The sequence below is a fragment of the Seriola aureovittata genome, chromosome 19 (genome assembly GCF_021018895.1).
Source record: "Seriola aureovittata isolate HTS-2021-v1 ecotype China chromosome 19, ASM2101889v1, whole genome shotgun sequence".
In the NCBI taxonomy this organism is placed as follows: Eukaryota; Metazoa; Chordata; class Actinopteri; order Carangiformes; family Carangidae; genus Seriola; species Seriola aureovittata.
The window spans coordinates 7,894,279-7,916,493 of record NC_079382.1 but is presented as its reverse complement, the minus strand read 5'-3'; the positions used below and the strand labels follow the sequence as shown (position 1 = coordinate 7,916,493).

General features: G+C 44.3%; 1 protein-coding gene across 4 annotated transcripts; it reads left to right on the top strand.

The window, feature by feature from the left end:
- The first annotated feature begins 129 nt into the window (after window positions 1–129).
- lrfn5b (leucine rich repeat and fibronectin type III domain containing 5b) lies at window positions 130–15,297 on the top strand. Of its 4 annotated transcripts, XM_056404663.1 has the most exons (9): window positions 130–490; window positions 606–704; window positions 1,270–1,327; window positions 1,587–1,800; window positions 8,925–9,841; window positions 10,669–10,843; window positions 11,907–12,240; window positions 13,163–13,463; window positions 13,581–15,297. In XM_056404663.1, the coding sequence occupies exons 5-9, from the start codon at window positions 8,951–8,953 to the stop codon at window positions 14,274–14,276; spliced, it is 2,397 nt and encodes a 798-aa protein (XP_056260638.1). In that variant the 5' UTR covers window positions 130–490; window positions 606–704; window positions 1,270–1,327; window positions 1,587–1,800; window positions 8,925–8,950; the 3' UTR covers window positions 14,277–15,297. The 4 variants fall into 4 exon arrangements, with proteins under 4 accessions (XP_056260638.1, XP_056260639.1, XP_056260636.1 ...); XM_056404664.1 differs by lacking the exon at window positions 1,270–1,327 and having other exon boundaries at window positions 130–383; XM_056404661.1 differs by lacking the exon at window positions 1,270–1,327.
- Window positions 15,298–22,215: the final 6,918 nt, after the last annotated feature.

Genomic DNA, 22,215 nt, shown 5'->3' with positions numbered 1-22,215 from the left:
CCAGTGTGAATGTCCATGACTAGCAGTAGCGAGGGTGATTTGGTCATCTGTGAAAGCTGCGTGAGACGACATTCTCTGTTTCCGTTCAGTGTGGGCGGGACAGAGCCGATTTAGAAGCCAATCACCTCGCTCAGTATGCCAACCGCCCTAAATTACAAGAAGCTGATTGGCTGTTCCTACAAACAACGACTTGAGTTGTCTCTGGTACATGATTGAGCTTTAAAAAACCTTCTTGGGTAACTTTGGTGTCAAAAATTTTGTTAAGCTGCTTGAACAAAGGTCGACACTTTACACCGACACCACATTTTTAAATATAGAGTTTACGAAAGGCCTAACATTTGCTGCGGTTGGTGAAGGAAACGCTTATTAACACCTAATGGCAGGTAACAGTTTCCATGGCAACATGCTTACAGGCAACATGGATTTCCTACAGTGGACTTGTCATGATGTTGCAAGATGGATTGAGTCTTTAGGATTTCCACAATACAAAGTAGGTTAAGATTCACCTCAACAAGCAGAGATAACATAAGATAAACGCCTGTCAGCCTCCGAGATAATATTTTACATCTCAGTGCTCTGACCATTAACGATCGTTTCTGTCGCAGGCATGTTTCACGGACAACCTCATCACTGGGAGGAGGCTCATTTATGTAAACTGTATCTATTTGCCCAGACTTGGAGTCACTGATTTTAAGGACATGCAGGTATTAAGAAGAAACTTGAGTTTTTGATTCTATAACGTTTAGAAAAGATTACGTTATTATGGAGGCTTGTTTACAAATCAAAGCCGGAGTCTCACACAGTGTTCAAGGAAGCTTCGGCAGGCTGAGAAGCACCAACATAACACCAAACCACTTGGGTTTTTTATTGATGAGTTTGTCTTAATTGATTCAAATTTTGTGATTGTCATAATTCACCAAGTAAAAATACCAAGCATGTGTAACAACTTGTGGCATGGCTGTTTTTGCTTATTTTGTGTATCCACATGGTACAGTAATAGCTTGATTGAAACAAACAATAAGGGGACTAACCTATAGTAGGAATAAGAAATAATTCAAGTGGACTGTAAACACCAGAAAACTGGTGTCCAGTCTGTGCCCACTCTGTTACACATACCATTGTACACTTGTACACTTTTCCATTTAAAGATGTGACATCCAATTAAAGCGATGCTATATACTCTTTACAGTTAAAGCAACTGTTTTTTTTTTTTTTTATCTCTCCCTGAGGTCAGAACTAAATTAACTAAAAGTACCTTTATGCTTTCAGCTCTGCTTTTTGTAGAAACTTCAAAAAGAACAAAACAAAAAAGACTTTGTCTCTCATGGTGAGTGTAAACTGATAATGAAGGCTCTTGAGATTTGTCGAGTCAAGATTTATATTGGTTTAGCCTGTAAGTGTTTTGATACATTTGTTTTTTGGAATATAACCCTGTAACCTCTTTATCCATGATGCCAAACTCTTGGTGAGCTCTCCTTGAAAGCCTAGACACTGCCACTCTCAGTGGGACTACCTCATTAAATAAAGGTTAGATACTGTAAACATATACTTTATCAAAGGACTCAACTCTGCTGTGCGCCCTGCAGGTCATCTCTGCTCATGTGCGTGAGCTGCTGGGAATCAGAGAGACCCTGTGGAGTCGCAGCATCGCTGACCCTCTGAGGGATAGCATGGGCCTGTTCTTGGAGAAAAAGAGCCGGACAGGTGAACAGGCGGACAGTCTCATCTACGAGGAGTTCCTGGATGGCATGCGTCAGTGAGAGCGAGCCAAGTAAAGGAGCACAGTCAAAACCAAGACATGTCAGTGTCATTTCATATCACTAACTGTCAGCTCATGATGATTCAGATGAGACACTCACAGTAGGTCACATGTTGGTCTTGACATTAACACTTCCCACCAGCAAAATACTTATGTTGTCATTGTGGCTGGTAATATCAGCTCCTCTACTAGGGCTTTGTGCAGGTTGCCAGCGTGTTCAGTCTGAAAATCACTCCTAAAATGAATTGCTGAAAATCTATTGAATACTGGGTGGCCTCACAAAGAGAGTGAAACAACAAAGACTTCATCATACATGTATCAGTGCACACAGCACACACACACGCAGTATAAACAGACTTCTTGTTCAGGATAACTGTGAATGCTTAAAGCATTTAGGCCATTCCTATTGATCTCAAGTGGATGTGTTGTAACTGGATGGAACTATTGATCTGGAGCAGAAATCCTCAGGGTAATTCTCTGGATGACAAGGAACACCTACTTTCAAAGTGCCAGGAGGATACAGGAGCAGTATAGGTCATTATTCTTGGGAATAAAAAAAAAAAAACACTGAGTGTGCCAGTCCAAGAAGACTACTGCGCCACTGCTCTGTAATGGGCTTGTGCACATATAGACTACTTTGCCAACTTGCACAAAAGGCCATAGGATCATTGCATCAGATAGTGATAGGTCTAGTGCCAAACAGACCCACAGGGAGTCAGGGCTTTCAGTTTCAGCCAACTCAACACTTTTTTGCCAATAATCTATGTAATACATGCAGGAATATTCAGCTATAGCCTGTTATATTTGGCTTCACTCAGACCAGATGTACAGTACAGCAAAGGTTTGATCTGAAGGAATGGGTGGATTTTCATCTCATGTCTAAACCTGAGAAACATTTCTATGCTCTTTTCTAATGGCATTTAATTTTTAGAGAATATTATAGGCCTGCTGCATTTTCGTGCAGTGGAGTTCAATCTACATGAATAAATTATGATGCCTGCCTGTGAGATAGGCTGGGAGGCATTGCATCTGTCTATGCACACAAATGGTCTCTGTGCAGCTCGGAGCGCACAGATTACCATTCCGAGCACAGCACCTCTGGTCAGAAACGGAGCCGGGTCGGTGGTTGACAGTCGTCCGGGGGCAGAAGGGGGGGATATATTATGGCAGCAACCTTTCAGTCAATCTGGATTAACTCGCACTGAGCCCTGCGTCGCCAGCAAAACCCCGTGAAAGCGATACAAACATCTGGCTGGATTCAGCGCAGCACCAGTCACTCACAGCGCTGTAGATATTAAAGCAGCCTGTCGCTACAAAGGCGTTTTCTCTTGTGGAGGTGCATACAGGCGGATGCGCAGCAGAGGCGATCCCGCACAGCTGCAGCCTCAGAGCCACACCGGGACCCTCCAGGTTGCGTTTTCCAGTGTTTTTCACGAAAGGGGAAATCTGAGTTACATTTCTCCGATTTGAGGGGATCGCAGAGGAATCGTCCTTTATCTGCTGGTCATGGATTTCTTGAAGGGCATCGCTGGTTTCGCAGGCCGTCACATGTTATAGGAGCCAAGACGCGTGTTTCGGGACACCTGAATTATCTCCAAGAGACACCGTCGGTCCCATTTTAGGCAAGCCACTCTCAGTATGCTCTCAGCCCTCCTGGGAGGAAATAAGCTCTATCCCACCCTCCTTTGACCTGGCTTGATGTTTCATTTGCAAGGTAAGTTCAATATTTCATGGGTTGCTATTGGTGTGAATCGCAGCCTCTGAACTCTTTTGGGGAACTGTCTTTCAAGAGGCGCAATATTGACTTGAAGTAGTTCTCCCAGGACCCATCTGAAACGGTTCAGATTTTCCCTTGTGACAGGGGTTGTGGCTGTAACCCACTAGCCCAGGACCTGTATACCGCAAGGTCAACAAAAATCTCCTCATTTGCCAAGGAACCCCGTTAGATTGCAATTTTATTTTTAGTATCCACTTGGCTGCATTCTGTGCTGCTTTTTCTCCTACAGGTGAAACTGAGCATCGTGCCTAATGTGCCCATTATTCAGTCCGCTCTCGGAAATACGTGCAGGATGAGATTGATTTCAGATGTGAGATGTGTCTGTGTTTTATTGTGTATTTTGATCTGCACAGAGGATCCAGTGATAGGCTGTCTGATGGTCTAAGCTGTGGTTCACATTGGCTGATATGCAAATTATACATCAGTCATCAAGCTGTGATAAAGTCTAAATTAGCCTAAGTAACACAAGTGATAATGTTTTAAGTGTGTGGGCAGAGGGACATGTTGCCAAATGACTGATGAAGACAGGTGAATATGTGGTCCTAGTGATTTGTATAAAGGATGACTTATAATGGTCTTGTCTTATGTGGAGTGTTAGTTATCACATATCTTATTATGCATGAGTGCCTGAGGCACCATTGTAACTGCTACACCAGTGAAATCAGGCTCACACCTCATTTTGCTGCTTCTATGTGCTCTTACTGCTATGTTATGCCCTCAGTGATGTAGCTTATATGCTGCTACCTTTCACTGATAGCAGAGGAGTGATATGTGGCTCCTCAGCACAGAGGCAGTTCTGCAGACGAGCTCCACATTCACTGACCCAAATTTTTATTCACCACAAAATAAGATGAAGAAGTGTTTACGTCAAGATTTGAAACACTGAGATTATTTAACATTTGCAAACTTACACACACACACACACACACACACACACACACACACACACACACACACACACACACACACACACACACACACACACACACACACAGACACACACACACACGCACACACACCTGGTCCACATGTGTGAATGTGAGCACCTACTGTTAGAGAGCTGCTTTTTGATGACACAACACAGTGAGGGAAGAGAAGATTATACATTATTTAGCTATTTTCTTGCTGTGCGAGGTAGAAAACATGAGAGTCTTTGAAAGCGGGAAAGTGAGCCAATAGGTACCCTGATCATGAATTTCATTTTGGCTGTCCTTGCTTCCCCTCATTCAGACAGTAACATGAAAAAGGCCCTTGTAATAGAGGCATAGTATTATCACAAAGAGAGGCAGGGATTTTGCTTTTTCTTACACTTCCTGTACCTGAAATTGAACTTGGCAATTGGCAGATTTGAAAATCTACAGACCTGCGGGCCCATACTGTGGAGAATATTTGTTTGAAGAGGCTGTATTGATATTCAGAGGTGATGTTCAAGGATTCAGCATTCATCTTTCCAGAAGAAAATCCCAGGTCATAAGCTCCTCACATCAGGGCTCGTCACCACGGTTCAAGAATTAAGAGCCATAGTCAGTGATCAGCATTTAAATTTCTTTCCTGCTTCAGGAGAAGAACAGCAGCCTCTAAGAATGAAGAGAGTTTTCTGTTTTTATTGTTTGTTTGTTTGTTGGGCTAGTGCTCCAGTCATGAGATATCCAGCAAAGCTCTGAATTTCTTGTGATACTGTGCGAAGGAAAACACTTGGAATTACAAGGGGGAGTTGTAAATGCTGATGAACAGCACTTCTATTGATGCAGTGGTGTCTGCTTAGTATGCTATTCCCCTGGCACACATGCACACACACATGCACACACATACACACACACACACACACACACACACATGCACACACAAGCTTGTCTGAAAAATAATTTCAACTACATCAGAGTTCTCCATCAAGTCACTTAGGTTTTTATTACACGCCACTCTGGAAAAAGGGTAATGATTCAGTCACTCCAAACACTGGATCCAACACAAAATTAGCTGAGTGTACAGTCTCCTTTCTTCCCACCACTACTGTGTCATAAATGGTACAATGAGTCTGCTGTGGCCTTCAACCACAACCTCGCTTGCTGAGGCCCTTTCCTGTAGAGAAGACTCTTTGTTCTAAATATTATTAGGTGATTTGAAAATGAGCCACTGATTACATCTCACCAAAAACTGACGTTTTCTGTGTTGCCATGGCATCAAGGCTGTCACCCAAGAGCTATCGCATTCTAACATTGGCAGACTCTGTAGGGAAAAGGGTGTCACAGCACATGCCCACATTCACAAACACAGATGTGTCAGTTAGACGGTCCATAACAGCATCAATATTTGGTCAGGATGTTTGGACTCAGGCTACACGAGCATTTACCTGGTGAAATAGAATTTCTACCACCTCAGTGAAAATATGATCCACTTCAGTAGATGCTGCAGCTCCATTTGGTCTCATAAAGCAGGACCTATTTCACTGCTTTGTCGATACCGTTTTACCATCATGTTGCAGCATCAGTTTACCTCCTTGACACAACAGAGCTTATTTTTGGCAGTAGCACATGCCTGGCTGCCTTTCCCTGAGTAACCCAGGTGAGACGCTGCCGAGATGCTGCCATGTGCCATCATGTCGACCTGCGCGGAAACATACCGAGCAGACTTCATCTCATTAACTTCCTCTCGCAGGGCTGCTCTCCCTCATTCCCTGGCCAGACGTGGATTGTAGAGGCTTTCTCACACGAGCTCCAGCATAAGTTAGACCATCTGAAAACATATTCCCCATGACCTCACCGGCCGATTGGCATGCAGTATGCTGCATAAAGCTTTTCTTGGCAAATGCTGCCCCAGGGAGACCATAGATATCCTCTCCTACAGTATAATGCTGCTGCTGTGCATGAATGTCTGTCTCCATAGCTGGGGGTTGTTGTGTAGTGAGCTACCTCTATTATGCACAAATCCACCCACTGGTGTGTGTGTGTGGGCGTGTGCTGTCAGTCTGTTCTGTTCTCTGAGGGCAAAAAGACCTGCTCAGAGGTAGTAAACCAACATTTGATTGACTAAGGGGGAGATTACAGTTAATGCATGAGTAGATTATCTGTTTTCTTGTTTATTTGTGGCCCTCCCAAGTCGTCTCACCATAATGAACAACCCAACCTGGAGGATAATGATTTTCTGGGGGTGTGACATTTAAAGATGAAGTACGCGATTGATGAATGCATTGATTGATTATCTACTTATTTGTTCATGTACCTGATGAGTGCAACCTGTTATGCAAATCTCTGTGGAACATCCATAATTAAATGCAAATTAGGAAGTCAGCAAGAGATATTTCCTGCCCCGTCTCAGCAGCGAGGGGCTGTCCTTTTGTCCTCACAGAACAAATTTTGTAGGGATTACCATTGCAACCATTCTCTTCACGTTTGACTGAGTTTTCAGCAGTGAAAAAAGCCCCATCTCCACAGAGTGAATCAATATCACGTCTTCAGCGCCATTCGAGTCTGGAAGTAGCAGGTCCTCTCTGCCTCATTGCACATCCAGAGGCCGTGCCACTCAGAGTCAGAGCAGAAGGTGGTTGGCACACCACCATGAACCCACTTGCTTACACCTCAGCTTTTGTAGACTATCCTCTGATACACACACACACACACACACACACACACACACACACACACACACACACACACATAGAAGTAGATATGAAACTTTCCACATAGGTACTTGAAAACCATCACACATAGCTTTGCAGCACTGCTTGACACTGATGTCATCTGCCATCTTAAACGAAAGCCATGGCAACATTTAATAATGATGCCACAGTTCATTTCTCACCAGCTCATATCTCTGCACCACTGCAACTCAGATTATATTCCGCTAAATGAGCCTCTTCTGCGACTTGGTAAAGTTGTACCTTGTAAAAATGGGCCGAAAAGGACATTGATTCATTGCTGCATGATCAGCAGTATACATGAAAATGTCACACCCAGCATGCTCCCTGTAATAATATCTTTCCTCCCATAGCTCCCATTCCTCCAGTATTTTAAACGACCTCTTTCTTGCCTTCTTGTCGGGCTTATTCTATGTTTTACCCACCTGTCAAAATGCAACTGTTGTCAACGGATGCCACGAGGCTCCCTTCACTCCCCTTCTCATGTTAGAAACATGCCCCCACATGGCAGCATGTCAGTCCCGTCCAGTCTGATGTTTTCTTTAGTCTGTGATATTTTCCTCATATTCCGACTGTCAAGGTTATTACACCGTGAGTTGTGTGTCACAGCTCCAGTGCAACAGAAGCTTTTGAAGCATGAAGGTACTCAGCTGGCAGGCTCTTTGCTGAGGGAGGATTTTTATGCACACTCTCCAAGACCCAACGTCGACAATGGAGGCATTACCAGCAAACCACAGAAAGCTATAATCATAAATCAGCCATTCTCTTCAGTATTTAAAGGTTAGCCTTTGGATTTTTACTACAGTTGTGGGATTGGATCTCTTGCTCTCCGTGTTTGATTGGATTGGTATTCCTTTCTATATGCTGTAATGGGACACCCAGAGGGCTGAATATTGCATGTTCAAACCAAAATGACACTAAATTTCAGTGCTAAATATAATCACAGCTAATGTCACTCTCGCCCTGGGACATTGTGCGCAATGTACCTGCATAGCTGTGATCTGATCTTCACTTTCTTAGTTTTATGACATGTTATATCCCTGACAAGGTCTCAGGATTCATCAAATGGATCCCTCCTTATCCCCCATCTCAGTTGTGTCATAAGTAAGAGTAGAAGCAGAGAGAGCAGAGAGAAAATCAATAGCAAGGCATAGCACATCCTCACTGAGGCACTGGGCCCAATCATCCCTTCCTATTGGCGATATGATCCTGGGAGATATCAGTCTAATTCTGATGAGGCCCTCGACTGCCAGTCTAGACTTTCATCACTCTGTACACAAACATAAAAGGACTGGCATTATCATATCAAAAAAAAAAATATTATGGGCAGGGGAGCAGGGGCTAAAAAGGAGAGCTGCCACAAAAATCATACAAGATTACTGAGGATGTTTCATTCTCAAGTCTGCAGGTGACTAATTAGTTTCATGTCTAATTGTACAGCATTTATTGTTTGATTGGGCATTGAGCCGCTTAGCGTCCTGCTCAGAATTTGGACTCTGTAAATCTTCGCTGTGTGCTGGCAGTAGTAGCAGTGTTTCAAATCTAGTAGAAAAGCTTCAACTTTCTGGAGCAGAATCCCTCAGTTCCCTCTTTAAAGAGGGTTTTTTTCAGAGCATGTGTGATTACCCAGCTACAGAAATTAGAGATGATAAAGATGATACAAATTACAATCGCAGATGCCATGCTTTCTTCAACTGTTTTATAAATAGTTTCCCCCCTCTCTTTCTCTCTCTCTTTCTTTTGATCGTTTTTAGGTGTTTTAACCTGAGTGAAAAGCCAAATGGAGTCTCTCCTGGTTTATCTGATAGTTCTCGGTGTGGCTGTGAAGGCCCACAAAGTTCAAATCTGCCCCAAACGCTGTGTCTGTCAGATGCTCAACCCCAACCTGGCAACTCTGTGTGACAAAAAGGGGCTGCTGTTCGTGCCCCCAAACATCGACAGGCACACGGTGGAGATGCGTCTTGGGGATAACTTTGTAACCAGCATCAAACGCAAAGACTTTGCTAACATGACAAAGCTGGTAGACCTGACCCTCTCTCGGAACACTATCGGTACAATTGCGCCTCATGCCTTCAAAGACCTAGAGAACCTACGGGCTCTGCACCTCGACAGCAACCGGCTAACCCGCATCACCAATGATACCTTCAGTGGCATGTCCAAGCTGCACCACCTCATCCTCAACAACAACCAGCTCACCCACATCCACATTGGGGCATTCAACGACCTCACAGCGCTGGAAGAGCTGGACTTATCCTACAACAACTTGGAAAGCGCCCCATGGGTGGCCATTCAGAGGATGTCCAATCTCCACACTCTCAATTTGGACCACAACATGCTCAGCTACATCCCAGAGGGCACCTTCTCTGGGCTGCAGAAGCTCAAAAGGCTGGATGTGACCTCCAACAAGCTACAGAAGCTTCCTCCTGACCCTATTTTCCAAAGAGCAGGGGTCCTGGCCACCTCTGGGATAATGGGACCTTCGTCATTCGCATTGAGCTTCGGAGGGAACCCTCTGAGGTGTAACTGTGAGCTGCTCTGGCTGCGGAGGTTACGGAGGGAGGACGATCTGGAGACCTGTGCTTCACCACAACACCTAGCTGGACGCTATTTCTGGACTGTTTCAGAGGAAGAGTTTCTTTGTGAGCCTCCTGTCATCACCAGGCACTCTCAGGTATAACCCCTCAATTGAACTGTACACTGTTAAGACATAACACTCGCTACTGTTACACTCCCAGAGCCAGACATTGGATTCCGCCTCAGTTAATCCAAGGTGGCACTTTGTGCTTTCTTTTACTGTCACACTAAATATTAGCTTTACAAGCCAGCGGAGTCTTACAAGACTTGTGGGACTCATCTGGACCACACAGCTAACTGAGTATTGTAAAATATCTAGGACTTACTCAAAAAATGTAATCAAACTGTGACCTGTGGAGAGTTTTTTAGAGAAGTTCTTTAGCAGGATTTTCATCATTTTAATATAGCTATTTGCAGGTTTATGATGGATCCGTGGAGAAGCTCTAATACACAGGGAAAGCGTGCAGTGATTTAGCTCTTGAGTCATGCATCCAAACAAAATTATCTGATCAAATCCTTGCCAAATAACTACAGCTATATCATCTCATTTACATTCAGCAGAATGAGTATGCATAATTGCAAATAAAATTATCTTGGACTTGGACTCATACATATTGCAATGTACTGTCATATTGATAATCCTGCCTTCATAATCATGCTAACTCCAAGAACACATCATCAATAAAGGCATTAATTATAATATGTCAGTTATGTAGAAAGTCTGGGTAAAGCACAAAGGATTACTGTTGGTCCAAGCTCTTTTTCAGTCTAGGATGTAGTGCATTATCTAATCAGTGAGTGAGTGAGTGTGTGTGTGTGTGTGTGTGTGTGTGTGTGTGTGTGTGTGTGTGTGTGTGTGTGTGTGTGTGTGTTTAACATATGTTGAAATCCTCCCGCTAACTGTGTTGCCTCCCTCTGCCTCAGGAGCTGCGAGCTTTGGAGGGTCAGAGTGTGACTCTGCGTTGTAAGGCCAAGGGCGACCCCGACCCCATTATCCACTGGATCGCCCCTGACGGACGCCTTATGTCCAACTCCTCCAGGGCCACAGTCCACACAGATGGCACGTTGGACATCCTCATCAGCACTGTCAAGGACTCCGGTCTGTTTACACCCCTGGTGGCTGTGCTTGTGTTGTTGACTGAACAAAATTAGTTGTTTGCTTGTGTATGCAGAAGCCTATAGAAGTGAAGTATTTGTCTGCACCAGGTGATAAAGTTTAGAGTGAGCAAGAGTGATGGCTCACATGCTGATTAAAATCACAAGGAAATGAAAAGTTGCTTTTTCACCTTGATGACAAGGCTTCGTGATTTAGTAGTTAAATCATAGTTCATGGTTATTCTTGACAGAAAATCCACCATGAAAAAACATTTCGGGAAAAATACTTTTCAAGATGAGAAGGTCGATTTCATTTTCATGTCTGCAGTTAAAATATGTAGATGGTTCCAGCACCTCAGTTTTTTTTGTATGAATTAAACAAATTTGAACTGCATGGTCATTAACATGTTGATTAGAGATTAATTAGATGCTGGTAGGCAGAGTTTGTTACTTCTGGACAAAGTCAGGCTAGCTGATTCCCTCTCTTTCTGATCTTTATGCTAAGATAAGATAACAAATTTGGAAGCGTAGCAAATGCATACAAAGTCAATGGAAAGACAGATTTACACTTCTCTCAGGGTAGTGTAAATTGATGCGAAGATATGTCTGTGCGAGTTGAAAATATTTCTTTTTGAGTTCAAATTTGTGCACACCCCAGGCTGTATGAATATGATTCATAAACACATCGAGATTAAAGAGAAAAAGGTGAGAGACTAGAGGGAGATAACAGAAAGAACTGGAGTTTCTGGTGAGTTCTGAGTTCAGTCACAGGCTAAGGTGAACACAAGAATACACACACAGAGACACTACCTCAGAGAGGGTTGGTGTGTCCTTTGCTAGCTAGCATGCAGCTAGTGTATTAGCAGGTCCATTAGCATTTTAGAGCAAATTAACACAGACAACCTGGCAGTCAATTTCAGGCTAACTCTCAGCTATTTTTCCAAAATATTCCCTTTCATATGATTAACTATAATGAGATATATTGTTATTCTTTATTTTATTCAATGCTTGTGCATAAACATAGCAAATATCAGGGAGAACGCTAATCTATTTGGTTTGTGCTCCAGGCTCTTTCACCTGTGTGGCCTCTAACCCGGCTGGTGAGGCCCAGCAGACAGTGGATCTGGTCATCGCTAAGCTCCCTCATATCACCAACAACTCAGTTTCAGAGCAGGAGCCTGACCCAGGATCATCAGATATCGCCACAGTGACCAAGACAGGGGCAGAGACGGGAGGGGTGCCCCTGGGGAACGCCAAGACGAGCCCAGATAAGAAAGTAGTAATCGCTGAGGCCACGTCCACCTCGGCCCTGGTCAAGTTTAACTTCCAGAGGAGTATTCCTGGAATCCGCATGTTCCAGATCCAATATAATGGGACGTATGATGATTCACTGGTATATAGGTAAGCAAGTAGTACTTGAAGTGGATACTGGGCAAGTAACGCAATTTAATCCGGGAAACAAACTTTATATTTGTACCTGAATGCACAGTATGCAAATAAATGTAAGATGATTGGAGTCATATTCCAATCCCCTGACCGTTCTTTTACCTTCATAGTCTTCTTTGAATGCTTAAATCCCTTTGGATATTTAGTCATTAAGAACTGGACCTGGCTGTCGACATGATTATTTGTGGTGACTATTAATCCTATCAGGAAGACAGACTAATGCACTGTATCTGACTTCTCATTCTTCGACTCATAACCCCCCCCCACCACTTACTACGTGCAAAACCTTGATAATGCTTAATCAACAAAATCAAAACAGAATGTCAGCAGTAAGCTGCAGACTGATAGGGAGATGAAAGAGTAGTCAAGCCAGTGTCTTACAAAAGAATCAGAGGCTTCACACATGCCTGTGATTTGAGAAACCGACATTACACAGCACTCTTTCATCTCGACCCTCTTCACTCCATATTTAGTGCTAATCACTGTGATGTGATAGGATCATCGCGCAGACCCCTTTTTTTCCAAATTAATTTCGAAGTCAACAGCAGATATGATGGTCGGCAGCGGCTACCAAATTCAGAAGACATGAGGGAGTTGAGTCTGTAATCCTGATGTTGTGAACAAACAGTAGCATCCTGCATCCCCAGCCACTGAAAGCAACCTTTTATCAGCAATGATGCTTTGAGAATAAATCAAATATCACAAAAGATTATGCCTTGTCAGATCTTAAATAGCCCCCTGAGAGATAAATCATTGTCATGTCTTTTTATCCCCACAAAACAATAAGCTGGATAATCTGATTTGCTTCTGTCTCCTTTCATTTAACCCTCTCTCATCTATGTCACAACTCACAAAGCTTTTTTTTTTCTTTCTACAGAATGATACCCCCAACCAGTAAGAACATCCTGGTGAACAACCTGGCGGCTGGTACGCACTATGACCTGTGTGTTCTGGCCATCTACGATGACCAGGTGACCTCGCTGACCGCCACCAGGGTGATAGGCTGTATTCACTTCACCACAGAGCCGCAGTACCTGAGATGCCATTTCATGCAGTCCCAGTTTCTTGGCGGCACCATTGTGGTTATCATTGGAGGGATTATTGTGGCCTCAGTTCTTGCTTTTATTATCTTCCTCATTGTGCGCTACCGGGTGTGTAACCAAGGAGATGCAGATAAGGTCAGTTTGACGTGATTTCTTCTGTTTGTTATTTTCCTGTACATGATCTTTGTTGATATTGAAACAGAAGCGTTTAATCCCTTTCTCTCTTCTTATGCTTGTTTCCGGTCATGTTAGGCTCTGGAGATGGGGGATATTCGGTCACTGAGCAGTGATGGACAGCTACAGGGCTGTGGGATTCCCAAGTCCGTCTCCAAACAGGGTCTACGTCCAGAAAAGAATGACAAGGACAGCCTCAGAGTTTCCCTGCCGCCCCCGGAGCCAGCCAAGCAGCGACCACCAGTTGTTGTAGCCACCACCAAACCCTCTGTCCCTGACTGCACTGTCTCTACCTCTGCTGCCAGCCACAGCTGGCACCCGGCCTCACCAGGTGCCCCGAGGCCCAAACGTTCCAGTGCTCCACCAAAACCCTCAGAGTCTCGCCGAGCTGAAGCTCAGACAGATGTCGAGCTCGATAACATGAACCGCAATAACTCATCAGAGGTTAAAATGGCCACCGCCGTCACTCTGGCTGTTCCCGGCCAGCCCACCAAATGGACTGCTGTTCCCAGGGGTCCACGACCCCACCAGGCCCCCCGACATTACATGACTGTGCCTGCAGGGGGAGTGAGGGTGAACCGCAGGCACTCCCTTAACGTAGACTCATATACAGAGCGCTGCTATGTGGCTTACCCCAAAACTGGGGCCAGTCTGCGCTCCAAACGCAGCCTGTCGATGAGCGGAGAGCTGCCGCAGCTCGAGAGCACAACAAACATTCACCGGGCCAGAGACAAGCTCTCCAAGTCCGAGTGGCTTCTGGAGAGCACTTTATGATTTGGAATTTATGACCTGCATTCTCCTGTTTTCTTGGATTGGATTTGTGGCCTGTTGTGGAACAGACATGGATTTTATGCCTTGTTTTGAACTTCTGTGCTCTCTACTGAGGGACCTGTGAGCTTCTCTCATATATTTGAGGGCAAGGCAGGCATACAGGGTTGTGGGAAACGTTTCACATTTGTTTTCTACCTTATAACCTATCAAAGTCTTCTTTATAACAACGTTTGATCAAACTTTGATGAAAGGCACAACAATGTATAAAACAACTTCATGTACAAAAATGTTTAGTTGTGTGAGATACTGTATATCTCAACACAACCATAAGTGTTCATGTGGTGTTGAATGCAGTAACCTGGACATACTGTATTATAACAAAGAAAGACACATGCAGTGGGTAGGGTTATTATACTCGCAGTCTCATTGCCTGTTACTTAAAGTGATACAATCTCTGTAGACTTTGAACATGATTCTTGTCTCCAGCTCTACAGACAGATGGTGACATGTCTTAATTACCTTGGCGGTGGTTTGGAGAGATTACGAATGTGCTTTACATCCCAGAGGGGTTGGAACAGAATGTAGTAGACAGACAGCGCTCCATCTTTTCAGCACCTCACACTCCCAGACACAGCACAATGCAGCATATTTGTGGCACAAGTCGACTCAGCCTATACTGCCCTCTGGTTTGAATCGATACATTTTTATCACATAATTACATAAAGACTCGACTCTGATAGGATTCCTGTCATGACTGATTTGAGCGACAATTGAATCAACACCAACAGCGTGACAGGTGCGGGAAGTAATCTGATATTACGTGTGGATGAGATCCAGAGGAATGGTTCATTTCCATATTTTTTACTTACTGACGTTATCGTGTCACGCTGGTGACAACCATTGTAAATTAACTTGTCTATGTAAGAGAAACGATAATCACATCTATGGGTGGATGCCAGCTCTTGATTTTGCTGTTGTTTCTGTTTGATGTTTACCAGTATAAATAAACCAGTGATAAAAGGGACGTACAGATTTATCTTATTTTCAGTCTGCCTGGTGAATTCCCCCGACTGTTCCCACTGTCTAAAGCATCAGTAGCAGTGGAGGCCCTCTCTGTGAAGTTGTTATAGAGCAAAACAATTGCTGCATCCCTTAGTTCAACATGCTCCACCAGTCAAAGTGGTAATGAATTTTGGGTTTCAGTAGTCTTGCAGCAACATAACTCCCCTTTCTGAGCAAGCGGCGGACCTCTGACAGATCCCTGCCCTTAGTCCTGGTGTTTGGAAGCAGATGATGAAAAGAGGCCATGCTAGTCACCGGGGACGCTTCTCGCCTGTGCATCTCCACGCTCGCCTGATAGCGCCGTGCCTTTGCCCTCGGATGGCAGCCGCTGCAGAAACATGCAGCAGGAGAGCTTAAACCCAATCTCCACAGTGGGAACCCATGCACGGCTAATTCTACAGTTACAGTAATGTCTCCCTAATAGCAGGACTCACATGATATGCATTATCTGCTGGAAAAAGAGCCCTGATTCAGTGTTTGACTCTGTGTTTTGGTGGTCAGATGCTGCCAGATTGATTTTTATATACATGCTTCTCACAGCATACTACCTCAGGGGATACAGCATATTGGGTAGAAATACAACATTATGCAGGGAAAACCTGTTAAGATGAGCTGCACATACAGTATTCATAAATTAATTGCTGTCACCCAAACAGGCTGGATTCAAGCACTTTTATTCATTATTTCCTGCTCATTATGGGTGATTAAAATGCTGAGGAGCTGGGTCTGAACCTTGGTTTAGTCTTTGTCGAGAGCCAGAGGTGTATGTTAATAATAGATGCATTTCTGGAGAGAGAGAGACAGAGAATGAGGGGAGGAGAGGAGGCGAAGCAGAGAGGGAGTAGATGGAAGGTTTTGTGAAACAAATACGCTGAGGAGGGTGGGAGGCAGAGAGGCAGGGGTGAGGATGAAGAAATAAAGAGGGAGCGAGAGGTGCAGAGAAGAAAGCGAGACAGCTCAGAGAAGAGAGAAAGCGAGACGAGAGGAAGAGGGCGCAGGGAGCTGAGAGTAAGAGAGAATGTCGAGTGAAACAGAACGAGGAGTGCAGGAGACACAGAAAAGAGCATCCTTTGTAAGGCAGCCAGGCAGCCTCTGGCTCTTCGGTATTCAGTGCACCTTCACAAAGGGGTAGAGGGGGGTGGGGGATGCGGGAGGGGGCAGCGGTGGGGTGAGTGTGGGTGAGACTTCTGCTGGGGGTCCGGCAACGAGCAGAGCGGAGTGAGCCCTGCGGCCAGATCAGAACCACACGCTCCCCTTCACAACACTGCACGAGCCTGACCCGTTTTCCAAACCCACATGATGTCTTTCCTCCTCCCCTCACCATTGTCTGACCCCCCGCCTCCCTCCCTCTTCTCTGGTTTACTGTCTTGCATCATGCTGACTCACTCCTCCCAACTGCAAGAGTTTCACCATGCGCCCTCCACCCCCCCCCCCACCAACCACCCAACAACCCACTGTCCCACTTGAGCACCAGACCTGCCAGTCTTTCAGAGCCTGACCTGGCTTCTACACACTGACTGGCCAACCTCTCCTCAGTCTGGGCTGATTTGATATGCTGCTCAGACGCCACCAGGGTCAGTGTGATCGCCAGAAGCATTTCGATGAACCTTTCCTCCGCTCTCCCCAACGGTAGCGTCAATGTTCTGCTGATTAAATTCATTTTCTGCTGTCACTGCTAATGGGCTTTTCATTCCTTTGTGTGAGTTTCAGTTGGTTCTGACAGGACAAGTCCCTTTACGGAGCACTTAAACCAACATGGCCTCCGATACCACAATTGCTTGCTTTTAATGACAATCATGATGTGGGGAAAATCAAATTGGGGCATTGATGTGTCCAATTTGTGGTCAATTTTCTTATTTAAAGAGATCGTTGGGCCTATTTAAACAGACTGAAGAGCCTATTAGAATCACGCTTAGAGGGGAGTAATAGGAATGCTTTATCGAAGACGACTGAGGTCCTTCAACAAGTGTGTTAGCACCTTTTGCTCTCCATGCTCTGTGTTTCATTATCTCCGCACAGCAGGCAGTCTTAGTCAGACTCACACACGACATGAGACATTGTTTCCCTGGCAAGCATTATCCCTGGGTGTACATGTAGAGAGAGCCCGGGGCCAGATAGCGAATGCAACCAAAACACCACTGATATCCGTCTCAGGGGGGGAGCATGCAGAGGGGGGGCTGGGGGGGTGGCACAGTGTAAAATATGCACAGGCAATTCCAAAGAGTATGCATTATTGAGAGGAGTAAATGGGTCCAGGATGAACATCATGGCTCATTAATAGTGAATGTGATCACTGTTTCTGGGAAAACAAAAGTCTGGGCAAGGGGGAAGATAATTGAAATGGTCAAATCTAAACTAAAGACTTCCTTGTTTACTCAGCACCAACTGTTACTGTCTAGTCAAACTCATGACTAAAGCAGATAACTAATGCTGCCAAGTGTTCTGTTGTGAAGTTAATTGGTCACACTGAAAAAACTACTTCACTCCTTTCTGGAGCAGTGTTTCCCAGCGCCTGACTTTGCCGGTTTAAGGGGTTTTGGCGAAGGGTTGGACACATTCATTTTTTATGACCTCAGCCTTTGAGTCAACTATGCTTCAATTACCAACAGGATTTTGACAAAGCCGAGACAGAAACTGAGTGAGCATTTTCGAGATCCCATTAGGAAGCGGAGGAGTCGGTTGAGTGAAGGTCACACACCAGGGGTGCTGACTGAATGACTTCCACTGTTTGACACGCAGACTTACTAAGTGACACAGCATCATCCCGCAACACAGGCACCAGATTTAGTTTGACGCGAACCCAGATTATCGTGCTGCCCCCCTGAGGGGTTCCCACGCTGAATGAACAGATGCTCCCTCCTCTTCCTCTCCTCTCCTGCCGCCTCCCCTCTCTCAGTTACATATGCTTCGGGGTGATGGACGACAAAGAGGCTGGTTGCAGTTTACACCAGACACACCAGGCATCATTAGGAACCATTTTCTGCCCATTTGCCTGATAGCTGCTATCACTTATAGAAGTGATTTGCTTTCTGTCTGTGCGCTGAGCGTCACCAGTGATGGATCTCTCATTGATTAGAGATCACTAAGAGAACAGTGGAGCAGCCAAGCAGATGTGCCAGTCAGCTCCCCACTATGTATCAGCTGCTGGTGAAGAGGGGACAGTTTAAGCCTCTTTAAGGATCCTATTCACAGTGACTTACTAAAAGTGCTTATGCTAATCTTGTTATCGCTTCAGGCTTCTGGTAGGCCTAATGGAGGATAGGAAGCTGCTGGGAGGTCGTGGGCCACATTATTTTGCTCAGCAATCGCAGAGACACCAAGTGGCCCCAAACTATTACATGTTAGTGCATGCACGCCTGCACTTCACTTGGCCATTGCTGAATAATGTCTCCATCCTCACACAGACATCTGCATTGTTTTATAGCTTTCATAACCAGCTCACACTAGGATTATGAGCTGCCTGTGTTTCTGAGTGCTAATCTTATTTACTGCGCACACTGATCTCATCTAAGTGTCCTTGTTAAGTTGAGACATCAAACCAGGGTGTCACTTTTAACATGAATTTCACGCTAATTGGGCATATCAAGCATACATGCTAACACACATGGGGATACGGACAGAGAATGACATTGCATTGGCCCCACAGCTATTGTTTGATCAGTCGTTATCCACTGCAGCTGATGGGACAGAGCCACTGCGGGTAAAATTGAGAATGTCAGGTAGCTCTTCATAAACAAGGCTTTAAAGGTCTTTTGATCTAGCGGGCCCGACATCGTTTGCGATGTCGGCCAATCACATCTCTGCACAGCCGTACAGTTGCTGATTTGAAATGTAGATGCAATGGCTCAGGTCTTTTGAAAAGAATTCACCTTTAGTGACCGGGTGGGAGCGAAGCGGGGACGTGATGAGGATCCTGAAATGAGGCATTAATCAAATAAAGGTCAATTTGTGATTGACGTCTGGTGGCTGATGGGGGAGAGACTGAGGCACAGGGGAGAGGAGGAGACTACAGTGAGAGACAGAACCACAGTACTGGCCATCTGGACCAAACCGAATTACAGCAAAGAAACAAGAACAGTACATCAATCTTTGGACATCTGCTGCAAAAACAAACAAATAAACTCAAAGCTAATGGAACTGAAAAAGATACTGATCACAACCTGGCCACTGAGAATGAGGACACAAACCTGGCAACACATAGAAAACAAATTCACAGCACTGTCATTCAGACAACACTGAATCCCACGTCTCTTATAAAGACAGAAGAACCGAGCACTTTACCAAAATAAAACCCAGACACTAAGAACTCAACACAGCCTCGGACTTCAAAGCAGTTTCATTATCTTATAATATATAGAATGGCTGAAACTAATTATATTTTCATTATTGATTAATCCGATTCATGGGTGGAGGAAGTTCTCAGATCCTTCACTTAAGTAAAAAAAAAAAAAAAAAAAACTCTATTACAAGTGAAAGCCCTACATTCAAAATGATACTTATGTAAAAGTAAATTAGTAATAGCAGCAAAATAAACTCAAAGGAAACGCACTCATGAGTGGAACCGACAACAACTGACCCCAGCTACACCCTGGATGTTTGTGAGGGGGCACAGGCCAAAAAGCTGTGGAACCACTGCTTTACTCTTTAACAATCCTTTGTATTTTATAAACTCATCATATGGTGGACTAGCAGCATGATGTAACATAAAATGGAAACACCTGAATATAGAAGTACCTCACCTGTAGTTCAGTAAAGTAGCTATGGTAAATGCAATTAGTTACTTTCCACCGCTGAAAACAATTAATAAATTATTATCTGTTAGGAAACATTCAACAATAGACATCGAGATTTATCAAATTGTTTGTTTTTTTGCAACCAACAGTTGAAATCCCAAAGATGTTAAATTTATAATGATATAAAACAGAGGAAAGCAGCAAATCCTCCCATGTGAGAAATAGAAACTGGTGATTTTATTTTTTTGGCTTTTTCACGTGATAAATAGTTTGCATGTTCTCCTCGACTGGTTTTCCCTGAGTACTCTGGCTTCCTCCCATAATCCAGAGACATGCAGGTTGGGTTAATTGGCTACTCTAAATTGCCCGTAGGTGTGAGTGTGAATGGTTGTTTGTCTCTATATGTGAGCCTTGTGATAGGCTGGTGACCTGTCCAGTGTGTATCCAATGTCGCCTCGCCTGATGTCAGCTGGGATTGACTTCAGCCCCCCTGCAACCCTAAATGGATAAGCGGCATAGCTAGTGAATGAATATATTGTACATGTATTTAGTACAGTAATGTACGCAACCTTTTACTGCCTTTTTTTCTTAAATTTTGAATGATTTTAGTTGCACTGTAAACCAAGCTGCTTTGACAGCAGTGTATTTAATTATAGCCACGCCAATCAAGCAAACTTGGGTTTGACAGACACAGGAAGAGGATGAGAGAGGAGACAGAGACTGAAACCAAGGCTGTGGAAAGAGAGGCCGACAGTCTATATTTAGGTAGAGAGAGACTTGGGGAGAAAGAGCCAATAAGGGGACCAGAGGTGAGAAAGAGGGTGCGATGAGAGCAGAAAACCGAAAGATGAATCACAACCAATACTGTTCTGTGCTGCACTTGAGCAAATAGAGACAGAAATAAACCCGTCTTGACATTTATAGCATTCAAAGACAGGCTTCAGATGTGTAACGAGTGTTGTTCACGGGGTGAAATTCTGCTGTGGTGATGCTGACATGCAGGGTGGAGCGTTGAGCTTCACGTCTGCAGCGGCAGTCCCGGTATTCATGGGGTATCTCAGCCTCTCTCTTTCTCTCTCTCTCTCTCTCTCTCTCTCTCTCTCTCTCACACACACACACTCACACACTCACACTCTCACTCTCTCCTCTGTTACCTTGGCAACATATTTTCTGCATGGAAATAGCATCTCTTTCTGTGCCCACCGCGAAAAAAAAAAAGCCACTTCAAGAGACTTAAACCTGTCTAGAAGAGATTTAAATTCAGAGATTTGACCTACAGATTGGATTGAATTGAGTTATACTGTTCTGCATGCCTTACCATCAAATAGCCTGTGACAGAGCAATGGATAGGTTAAACATATAAGTCACTGACAGGCTTTTACTATATGTTACCCATGATGTAGTGGAAGGTGTAGCTACATTTGTATAATTCAGTATTTGGAGAATAGAGTTTACATACTGTTAATTGGTTGGAACACATTTAATTTATGGAGATTTAAAACAAAATACACTAAATTATTGTTAGACAGACATCATACAATATTGTGTTTACTCTGCTGGTTGTTTGCCTCAGGATTTATTTACATCTAACACTACGTGACTATGAAATCCAGCTCTTGACAAGCAGATCATAAGCGAGAGAAAGATCCTCGCGGGAGTGTTATTAAGAAATGTAAAATAAATAATAAAGCACAGAGGGCTGAGGGTTGATCTGTACGGATTTCCTGATTTAGTCTCCACTCACAGATGAAGGGGTTTAGTGCTGCAACTGTGGGTATCTTCCTGCTGAGGCTGCCTGGTATGCTTCAGTGTGATAAACCTTTGTTTGCTTGCTGCCAGAGCAACAGAGAGAGAGAGAGAGAGAGAGAGAAAGAGAGAGAAACTAATGAAAGAAAATCCAGGCGTTGAGATTGTAGGTGAGATCGCACTTGGTTGCAAATAAGCTACGACTTGGCCCAAGCAGAGAGAGAAAGTGATAAAGGGAATAACATCCAGGTAAACATGCAGCAGCACAGGATTTTAAAAAAAAAAGAGAAAGAAAAAATACACGCAAGTGCCTTGACTCCTGGGAGAGAGAAGCCATAATGAAATAAGCATCTGAAAGAGAGCAGGTGTTGGAGGCTTGACAGACTTCAGCTGCATAACAA